The sequence below is a fragment of the Boleophthalmus pectinirostris genome, unplaced genomic scaffold (assembly GCF_026225935.1).
Source record: "Boleophthalmus pectinirostris isolate CB_2022bp ecotype Guang Dong unplaced genomic scaffold, ASM2622593v1 HiC_scaffold_3, whole genome shotgun sequence".
NCBI classification, from domain to species: Eukaryota; Metazoa; Chordata; class Actinopteri; order Gobiiformes; family Gobiidae; genus Boleophthalmus; species Boleophthalmus pectinirostris.
Genome location: NW_026571299.1, coordinates 35,709,784 through 35,720,063, shown reverse-complemented (window position 1 = coordinate 35,720,063; position 10,280 = coordinate 35,709,784). Strand labels below are relative to the sequence as shown.

The window sequence follows — 10,280 nt, the reverse complement described above, 5'->3', positions numbered from 1 at the left end:
TCCTTAACTACATTCTCTTCAGAAAGATTTTTATTTGTTATTTTTTGCATGATTTATACAACACTCTTCAATATGTAATCCTGAATTCTATTTATGCCTAAAATATTTCCAGCCAACTCAGTGTTGGGAATGGTGTGCAGTGATTTAATTATATCAAAATGACACATGTTGTGCTTGTTGGAACGAGCTCTGAGGGTAATTCAAAGGATTGTGGGAACCTTACGGCGTCTGACGCAAAGACGCAAAATCCACCGCGGCAGAGCAGTGGGGCGGGGCACGTAAACGGCGAGATCTAAATAAAGGATCGTGCAGAAATTTACTTCAAAGTGTTTTACATTTCCTCGACAATAGAAAGGTTAGTTTTGTTTGCATATTGAAACGCTATTGAGTAAAGGCACGTTTGCATGTGTGCATTTACGGAAAGGACCGTGAAAAGCTGCTGGAAATTTTTGTCTGGCTTGTCCGACGCCATTACTGTGTGTAACGCCAACCGACAAAATGGCGAAATTTCTGAAAATTTGGGCTATTCGTCTTTTAGTTGTCCTGGGGAAATGTATTGTTGATTCCTAACAAGGGCCAGTAAGAGCCAAAGCTGCAGAGTGAAAAAGACGAGAGTAATTCAGGATAAACGAGCTTAGTTTGTGTCTAGATCCTGTATGAATGTAATGAATGAGAGGCTGTGCTTGAGGCTCGGGCTGCAGTAACCACTTTGTCTCTATAGGTTCACTGTAAGACGCAAATTCATTCTGAAACATGAAAATGGCATTTTGTTTTATTTATCCAGGTAAGGTGTGTAGTGATGCCCATTCGCCGAGCAGCAACAACTCCGCCACAGGAGAAGCTCCCCTCCGGGGCGGTGGAGAAAGGTAAGGCCTGGCCTCCCGTCTGCCCGCCACAGATGAAACACACACACACACACACACACACACAAAAGGCTCTTATGGGAGGTCAGCTCTTTTAAGGCCGAAGGTCAAAACAAGTCCTTGGAATCAATTTAACATAACTTAATTTGTAATATAACTTCTGTAGAGTGTAGGTTATAGACTAACACTAGAGCTACACTTGAATATAAAACATTTACCTGTGATACAGAGCGTTGTGGGCAGTACAGTAGTCCATTTATTGGTTAATTGCAAGATGCCAGAACAAGTTTGCCCACTGCTTTGCTTTCTGCATTTTCTTAGTCACTTATAATACGCAGCTGAATCCATATTGCAGGCCATGTTAGTGTTTTTGTATTGTTAACCTCTTGTTGTTTCTTTTTAAAAGATGAAGCAAGAGTGGATGAAGAGTCTTCACCAGCGAATGAAGGTCCTCTTAAGTCATCAGCCCCAGATGCTTCAGCAAAAGAGGGCCAGTCCACTGATGAGTCTGAACCAACAGAGAATGGAGAGAAGGATCCTGAAGAAGGACCTGCAGAGGATGGGAAAGACAAGAGAGAGTGAGTTTGTTTAATCTCTCCAACACTCTAAGCTCTGCGATATTTCACTTTGATAGCACTTTTATCTGTTTTTATAATCCTTGCCTCTGCTGGATAACAACTCATTGTTTGCCTCACGAGTGCAACAAACCTCTCCAAAATACATGACACTTCAGACTTTAAGTGCATGCAGATGTAACAGTCTGTGTGGCCAGTCTCGAAGTTAATAGTTCTATATGGTTTGCTGGATGGATAGAAGTTCTTTAAATGAAAAATTACAGCATTTTCAAAGAGAATCAGGAATAGTATTCTACATTGAAATTTGGCTGAGATGTGTGTGATGAATTGATTGATGGATAAAACTTGTTACACAAACTCGTTATAGCAAAGAGCCTCACCAGTGTAGTTCAGTTACTGTTGCTCATTAAGACGGATGTTCTGAAATGTCATTTTGTCTCTCCCGGCGCTGACACATGGACAAAGTGACAAATGCAAGGACTGCTTGGCTGGACACTGCACCACACACTGCTATGTTCTCCTACTAAGGTGAGGATGTGATAAAGATAAGGGTGGTAATAATCACAGTGAAATATCGCTTTCAAGTTATTATGAAGCATAACTCAAACACATATGCTCATTTTGGTAACAGGCTGAAGGATGGATACAAGTATGAAAAGTCCAAAGGGAAGAAGGTGAAAAGGACCATTCCGGCTTGGGCTAGCATTGCCTCCAATAAAAAAGTCCCTGTTACAAACTATGCAGGGACACAGCACAAACTGGATAACATTCTCGTTGAAGCTATAACGGTGTGTGTTTAATCTGAAAGCAATTAACCTATTAACCCCTGCTTTCAGATTTGAAAATAACGCATGCGTTGTTTATTTGCAGTCTTTCAACTCTAGATCTGGGGTTTCCTACCAGTCTCTATTTAAATATATTGTCAAAAAATATCCTTCAATGGACCTTGACAAAAAGAAGTTTCTTATTAAAAAAGCTATGAAGAAACAGTTGGGGAATGGTGCCATCAAGCAGGTAACTGCCTGTTTATCAATAGTAGAGAAAAAAAGATGCATGCCTTGATGCATCTTTCTGTTTTTGTTTTATTACACAGCTAAAGGGTAAAGGCCTCTCTGGAACTTTTGCCATTGGAAAAGTGGCACAAGCATCAAAGGTTTGTGTCACCTGTGATCTAACCTGTATGTGTGTGTCATTGTGTGACTATAGCTGTTTATTTTAGAAGGCTCCACAGAACGCAGAGTCTCTTGGAGATGCCCTGCCCCTCATCATCACACGGCTCTGTGAGCCCAAAGAAGCCTCCTATACTCTTATTAAGAAGTATCTGATGCAACACTTTCCTGCTCTCAATGTTGAGAAAAGGTACTTTTTTGTACAACCATATCATATTATTTTATTAACGTTTAGTCTTTAAACTGAGTATTTAATAACAAAATGTAATTGTGAATCTGTACGATTTCAGACCTGATATTCTTAAAGCAGCTTTGGTAAAAGCCATAGAAAAAGGCCAAATGGAACAGATCACTGGGAAAGGAGCAAGTGGAACGTTTCAGGTACATGTTTATTCTAAAGCTTACTGTGTTGGTATTCTTGCCTTCTACATTTATTTTACTTATCTTCTTCCATTTTACAGCTGAAACGACATGGCAACCAAATACAGTTGAAAGGTAGCACGCTGGATGACGCCATTGTAGCTGCAATCACAGCCATGAATGAACCCAAGACATGCAGCACCACTATTCTACGAAAACACCTTGTAGACGCCAACAAGGACAGGAAGGAGCACATACTAGGTATCATCATCAGTCTAAACATGTTATTGCCATGTCTGTAGAACTAGAACTTATGATTACTAATATGTATTGCGGTTCTTTTTTAGTGTCTTCTCTGAGGAGGACTCTGACCAAGTGTAAAGTACTTGGCTGGATGGAGCAGATCACTGGCCACGGCTTCACAGGGACTTACAGGCTCTCATTCCCCTACTACCCAAGGTGTGGTGGGTTTGGGGCATGTGAATGTAGGAATCAGCAAATAGAAAAATGCTATTGAATGATTACTAAAGTTGTATTGCTCTGCAGTCCAACAGTTTTGTATCCAGACCGGTTTAAAGAGCTTGAAAAAACCCCAGCACCAAAACGAAGGAAGACCAGGTCTGACGACGAGTCAGAGGAGGAATCAGAAGAATCAGAGGAGGAAGAGTCAGAAGATGAAGCTCCAGTCCGCAGTCGGTGAGTAGCATTTTGTCAGTATCACTTATAGAATTTGTTGCATCTTGACTGACACATTCATTTTTACGTCTTTAGGAGTAAGAGACCTCCACCCAAAGCACGACGTCCTCCACCAAGTAAATCCCGAAGTGCCGCTCGCTCCAAATCCAAAGGTGGCAAGAAGTCACCAGTCAAGAAAGTGGCAAGCAAACGTGTCGTCTCCAAGAAGGAATCCGCAGCTGTGAAAAAAGCTACCCCTGTGAAGAAAAGAGCTCCTGCAAAAAAGCCCAAAACTCCTGCTGTTAAAAAGATGGCCAGCAGGGCAGCTAAGCGACCTGCACCCAGAGATTTGTCTTCTGATGAGGAAGAGGAAGAAGAGGAGGAAGAGGAGGTAAAAGCACCGAAAAAGGCAGCGAAAGGACGGTCTAATCGTTCTAAATCAGAAGAATCTCCTGCACCTCCAGCTAAAAAACAGGCGACCAAAAGCGTTTCCCGAGCTGCACCGAAAGAGTCCAAACCTGCCGCCAAAAAAGGGGCCAAGAGTAGCGCTCAGTCTGCCCGAAAGTCCAAAAGAGGAAAGCGCTAAACAAAGTGAGCCTCGCTACAAGATCAGCAGTTTGCATCTGTACCAGTGCTCTTTTTATCAGTTTCTGCCTTTTTTAACGAGGCAACAGTTTTTTATTTTTATTGTAGAGTAGATTAATTTTTTTAGTTAAATGTTAAATCAAGAGTTTCCAGTGTTTCTTAATCTCTGTGCGTAGGAAGCTGAGTTAGTGCTTTATAAAACAGGTTTATGAACAGATGGAGAAAACGTAGCAAGGTCCAACATGTAACTAGAGACATGAAGTTACTTCTGTTTTTATACTTCCTCACCCTCGTAGTTTTCAGCAGCACACAATACAATGAGTTTTCACTGGGAAATTTAGTTGGTTCAGTTTTTGTAAAACAGTACGTAGTTTAATTCTATTTTATCATTTTAATGGCTTTTGTAAAAGATTGAAATGATTTGCCTTATGTGCTAGTTTTTTTGTTTTTTTTTAAACATTACCCCTAAAAGATTTGTGCCTGCAGGTGCCAGGTGATTGACTTTTAAAGTCAGTATTCGTTTTAAAATGTGGATTTGAGGAAATGTCTTTTTGATATGTGTGTGAATATATACATAAAAAAGATTTGATTTCAGTGGATAACAGTAGAAACTTTGAGAAATGTGTGTTGTGAATAAGAAAAAGAGAAGGAGGCCAAGAGCTTAATACGTACTCTGTATGCATGTATACCTTGTGTTGTTCAGCTTTTTTCTCAAGTCATTAATAAATGGCTATATTTGTAACACGTTTTGGTATGTTTTTTTTAGGCCATAATTTGCCCAATTAATATCAAAGAGACTGTGCTCCAGCTTTATCAGGAAAATGAATTTTATGATAACAATAATATTGTAATATTAATGTAAAGTTATGCTGTTGCTGAGTATGATGCAGCTGTCAGGCTCTTACATATCTGTAATGTGAAGTACTCAACATTTTACTAGAACATGTACACGCTTATCACACACATACACTTCATAGACTGACCGTAGACTGTGACACACGCATTAACGCGTTCAGTGGGCGGGACGCAGGGAACATTTCGCAATGTTCAGGAATGTGTGGAAAGGATTTGGGATAGACAGCAAGGGCTCCAGGAAGACGCGATCTAACCCTTTCTTTCACTAATACAATTCAGGATATCGAAAAGTTAGTGTTTTTGGTAACGTAAGAATCCTACTGGTCATTGCTCATTTAGCACCCGGGTCCCCGTCACTGTAGCTCCGCCTCAGGTCAACAGCCGCACACCTGGTCCTGGATCAGCGGCAGGTTCAGGCGAGCACCGAGTGGAGCGACTGACTTCACCGCCGCAGGGACAGGTTGAGGAGCCGGTGTTGCTGAAGAAGGAAGAGGAGTCGGCTGAGGCATCCATAAACTTGGTATTTTTTACTTCATTCCAGCTGAATATGTAGGCGTTTGGGGTCTGGAGAGTTTTTCAAACAATTTGGCGATAGCGACCTGAAAACAAACCCATTTGCCAAAGTAGCAACATACACACGACTTATACTCTGACACGTTTCGATGTATGACTGTAAACATTTGGGTGATTTAAATCAGAATTTGTTCTTGTAGCCAAGGTCATTTGGTATAAGGCAAACTGCTGGCGCTTGCACTATGGCTGCAGCTTTTACTTTTGTATTGTGAATGCCTACACTTTTTCTTAAAGCAATTTTGTTGGCATAACTTTTGAAACTTTGTTAATCAGAGTAGCAGACTGACAGTTTCTTTTCTTGAGATAGGCACCAAAGGAAGATGGGCGAGTCACCAGATAGAGAGGATGGCACAGTCACTCGCACAGCTGAGGTAAAAACATCAAAATAAAGATTAGGATTTCTCTCTCTCTCTCTCTCTCTCTCTCTCTCTCTCTCTCTCTCTTTCATTAAACAGTGTCGTGTGCCATTTTAATTCTGCTCAGTATGTGGGGTCATTTCCTGTTGACGATCGCTGTCTGGATGACCAAATTGAACAACTGCACACTCAGCTCAGATGTTTAAGGGTAAGGCTTAAAACATGAATCTAATGAGTTAATGTTACAACTTTACCTGATGCTGCACTTCCCTGTCTCCATTAGGCATGCAAATCAAAACGGCTTGTATCACTAAAATTTTCCATCAAAGGAGTTAAAATATATGATGAGGATGAAACGGTAAGTATACATTTTTGATATACTATAGAAAATAAAATTTAATTTATACAGAATAATATTTAAAATATTTACTGTTCCTCTAGACTCTCCTGATGGCCCATGCACTTCACAGAGTGTCTCTGTCCACTGCTCGCCCTGCAGACTCCCAGTTTGCCTTTGTATCCCACAACCCAGGCAGCACAGACGCACAACTCTACTGTCATGTATTCAAAGCCCGACACACAAGAGCTGTAAGCCAGTCCTCGTTCTGTTACCCAAAAAATATGTGTGTCCTGTATTTCAACAACCATAACGAAAATTGCAAAATTGCAAATGATGCACTATGGTATTGGAATGTATCCCTCTGTAAGAAGGTTAGACCTCTACAGACATTTTCTGAAATGCAAGGGCTTCTTGCATTAGTTTAGCAGTTCATATTTCAGGGTTAGAGTTATCACATTATCCCTCAAATGTTAATGCTCCTGAGTTTTAAAAAGTGTACTCTCAACTGAATCCTCAAATGAACTTACTGTCTGTCCAACAGGCCCAGTTCCTGAACCTGCTCCTGTGCAGATGTTTCCAGCTATCATATTTGCAAAAGCATCCAGAGGAGGCGGCCCAGGAGAAGTCCACTGGTTCTGCTCCTCGCCGAAACCCATCCCTGCTAAACCACGGCTTCCCCCTCAGTGTCAGTGCACTGGTGTCCTTCAGGAGAGCGCCCTTTAGAGGGTGGCTGCCTGGCTCAAAGGTACCGAACTTACTTTGGTTTGATTTTTTTTTTTTCTTTTTTGTCTGGTATTTTTTGGCCACATTAACAAGGCTTAAAAAAAATATTTGTTTTTTCATCACTACTAATGGTTCGTAACTTGCCAATTGTACTTTTACTGATGATGAATTTTAAACTGAATCCAGATCAAATCAATCAATTGCAGACCCACCCAATACATTTTGTAGTGTTTTGTTGTTTTTGTGTGTGAAGCTTTCCCCTTACCATTAGCTTTATGCCAAGATACTAGGAAATAGATAAATTATAATATTTTTTGGTTAATTAATACATATTTTTTCAATGTCAGAATATTATTTATATGGAAAACATTAAATTAGCTCCACTCTGATTTCTCTTCATGCATTTTTTTTTTCCCCAGAAGCAGGTACAGTGAACCAAGTAACTCAAGTGCCAATGAGTAAAATAAAACACAATTCAATGTTTTCATGAGTGGACAACATTCAAACATGGATAAATACATGTTTAAATGGAGTCTACAGAAAATGAAGTGCAAAATCAGTAGAATAAACACTGTGGCTGCCTGTTGTTATTTCTCTGTAGAAGAATGGTAAGTCCTCTGATGACCAGCAGAGCAGCCAGGATGAAGTCTTCTCCTCATCCCCTTCACTGACTCGCAGGAAAGCCATCCACACCAAAATCCTGCACTCGGGGGCCTACCGCTCCTTCACTTTTACTCCCCACAAACAGCGCACGATTCAGGAGCAGCTAAAGTCATCATCAGGTGGGCCAACCGTTCAGAGGGCGCTGTCCAGGTTCAAAGAGTTGATTAGGTAATACATACTTTGTGTTAGGTGATGGGCTGCACTGGTGATGATGGCACAGTGGCAAGACCCAAGTTTAGTTCACAAGAATGGGAATAGTTTAGTAGAGATTTTTTTCTCACGCACCTAATTTCACACTGGTGGGGTTTTTGTTTTTATTTGTTGTCTTAGAATGATTTCAGAAGCACACCATGCCTAATATAAATGCACCACTATGTTCTATGTTGCTTGCTTGATTCATTTCTTTGTTCAGTCAATGTTTGATTTTTTTTTTTTACTCTACTATAATGGTAACTTCTATCAGATATCTAAACAGAAAAACAGAAAATGTTTGTCCGGCTATAATAATTGTTGATGAGTTTTGCCAATAACATTTACAATGACAATTGTACAAAAAAAAAGTTACAAAAATGAATTTTGCCAAACAATGACTTGGGCAGCTGGTTGTGGACAAAAACGATTATTTTTATTTTTTGTGCTGATGTGTGACTAAATGTCTTAGTTGAGGCACCGTACTTGTGCTAGACTTTTAACTTTTGCCTGGGATCCAAAAAACACTCTTCTTCAAAACTTAATGAAGATGTGAGTCTGGTCACCTGACATAAGCCAATCAGGAACATGCATGATTCGGCGTATCGAAAAAATATCACAAGGGGCTGAAAATATAGAGAATTTCTGCAAAATCAATGAGCAAAGCATAAACTCTGAGGTGAGGTAAATTTGATATCAATCTGTATATACAATACAGAGAGATATCATTCTGGTGTGCCAGGCAAGCAAGTTGAAATATATTATCCTTCTTTTGATCTATCTTTCACCTCTATTTGGCAGTTATGCTATGAAGCTGGTAATTTTCCTGGTCTTACTCTCAAAGATTTTTGTCTCATTGGTAAACAGCAAAGGAACCAGAAGCTCCGCAGAGGAGGTCTCGAGCCCCAAGCCTGGCCGAAACGGAAGAAGCACTTGCACAGGCAGTGTGGTGCTGGGCTGGAATCGCAACGTGAGTGCCACACTTTTAGGCGTTCACTCAATCTGCATAGACACAAATATTTGGCAACACCTGTTTTTCAGGGCTTGGTCTTTCGGCCTTTTATCTCCAGTGAAGAGCAGCCTTAATGATTCACTTAAGATATTTCACACTTAAGTTCCATTATAAATTAGAGCAGTTTTGGGAATTTCCTTTTGCTCCGACATGCTACAGTCAGAGCACAGAGCTTTGACCCTGAACCCCCATGAAACAGTTTGTTAATAATTACAGACCAGGCTTTCTCATCCAGAAAGTTTCTCATCTGAAGAGTTACTGGGTAAATTCCCAAAGATAAACTGCTAGAAAGTAAAAGTAGTAATTTACCAATTGGCCCTGATCTAGTTAGTGTGGATGTATAGAACTATGGTTCATATATAGTTACTTTACTTAACTTATTACGTTTTTTTTTTTTTTTAAGTGATAGTAGCTACTCCCTCCTGGCAGATGATGTCCTGGGAGCATATCTTGTGTGTCCACATCCAAAGAAACCCAAATGTGGCAGTCTGATCGTTCGTTTCCCCACTGGCCTGAACACTCACCTCATAGAACAAACACGTAAAGGAAAATTTCAGCTTGAGGTAACAGTTTTTGTATTTTGAAAAACAAACGTTGTTATTGTCTGGTGTTAGTTGTTACATGCTACTTTTACAGAAATGTAAACGGGAGTTTAGTTCCTTGGCCGAACTAATTGAACACTACACAGGGACACTGGATGAGCTGCCTTGTCTGCTGAGCTGTGCCAGAGTTAACCACTGTTATGAGTGGGAGGAAGATGCCAACAAACCACAGCAAGCTGTTAAAACTCTGGACAACCTCAAAACAAGGACAAAAAGTACTGATTTAAGGGCTTAAGGCCTGAAACTGGACTGATGTGTAAGCTACGACTATTTGTATGATGATTATTCGTTTGCACTTACATCTTAATCACTGGTGTTGGGATCTTTGTGGTGGTGTTCTGTTGTACACTTTGAAACACATCTTTTAAAATATCAGCACTTCTTTAGGTGCTTTTGTCAAATTTTCAAAAAAGTTTAAATATGCTGCTGTTATTTCAGTATTGTCAGTCTGTTTTTGTATGTCTTAAAGGCAATACTTGTACATAGTTTTTTTTTTTCCTTTGGACTGCTGCCTTGAACATTTTTAATCTACAATGTGTGCAAATATATTTGCTCCAGTTGTTATCGGCTGGTCTTTTCATATACTCTGTGTACGAGTGTGTAACTATACACTATATCTGTGTAAACTATACACATATAAATGTCTAAAACCATCACCCAAAGTCTAACTAAATTTTGTTTAGTTATTTGAATTTTTGGTTTGATTTCTGCTTTTGTCAGTTTAAAAGATAATTTATCTC

The 10,280-nt window shown here is 40.0% G+C and overlaps 2 protein-coding genes across 5 annotated transcripts; both read left to right on the top strand.

Moving 5' to 3' along the window:
• The first annotated feature begins 220 nt into the window (after positions 1-220).
• hp1bp3 (heterochromatin protein 1, binding protein 3) lies at positions 221-4,969 on the top strand. 3 transcript variants are annotated; one of them, XM_020918619.2, is made up of 13 exons: positions 221-355; positions 785-866; positions 1,270-1,441; positions 1,904-1,966; positions 2,070-2,226; positions 2,309-2,452; positions 2,532-2,591; positions 2,661-2,797; positions 2,898-2,988; positions 3,069-3,228; positions 3,315-3,426; positions 3,514-3,663; positions 3,739-4,969. In XM_020918619.2, exons 2-13 carry the CDS (start codon positions 800-802, stop codon positions 4,226-4,228), a joined length of 1,803 nt encoding a protein of 600 aa, XP_020774278.1. In that variant the 5' UTR covers positions 221-355; positions 785-799; the 3' UTR covers positions 4,229-4,969. The 3 variants fall into 3 exon arrangements, with proteins under 3 accessions (XP_020774278.1, XP_020774277.1, XP_020774279.1); XM_020918618.2 differs by having other exon boundaries at positions 2,658-2,797; XM_020918620.2 differs by lacking the exon at positions 1,904-1,966 and having other exon boundaries at positions 2,658-2,797.
• A 303-nt stretch (positions 4,970-5,272) lies between these two features.
• sh2d5 (SH2 domain containing 5) lies at positions 5,273-10,196 on the top strand. Of its 2 annotated transcripts, XM_020918630.2 has the most exons (10): positions 5,273-5,602; positions 5,963-6,026; positions 6,139-6,219; positions 6,295-6,369; positions 6,453-6,599; positions 6,893-7,096; positions 7,676-7,856; positions 8,794-8,896; positions 9,342-9,501; positions 9,575-10,196. In XM_020918630.2, exons 2-10 carry the CDS (start codon positions 5,976-5,978, stop codon positions 9,773-9,775), a joined length of 1,203 nt encoding a protein of 400 aa, XP_020774289.1. In that variant the 5' UTR covers positions 5,273-5,602; positions 5,963-5,975; the 3' UTR covers positions 9,776-10,196. The 2 variants fall into 2 exon arrangements, with proteins under 2 accessions (XP_020774289.1, XP_055016606.1); XM_055160631.1 differs by lacking the exon at positions 9,575-10,196 and having other exon boundaries at positions 7,676-7,905; positions 9,342-9,483.
• Positions 10,197-10,280: the final 84 nt, after the last annotated feature.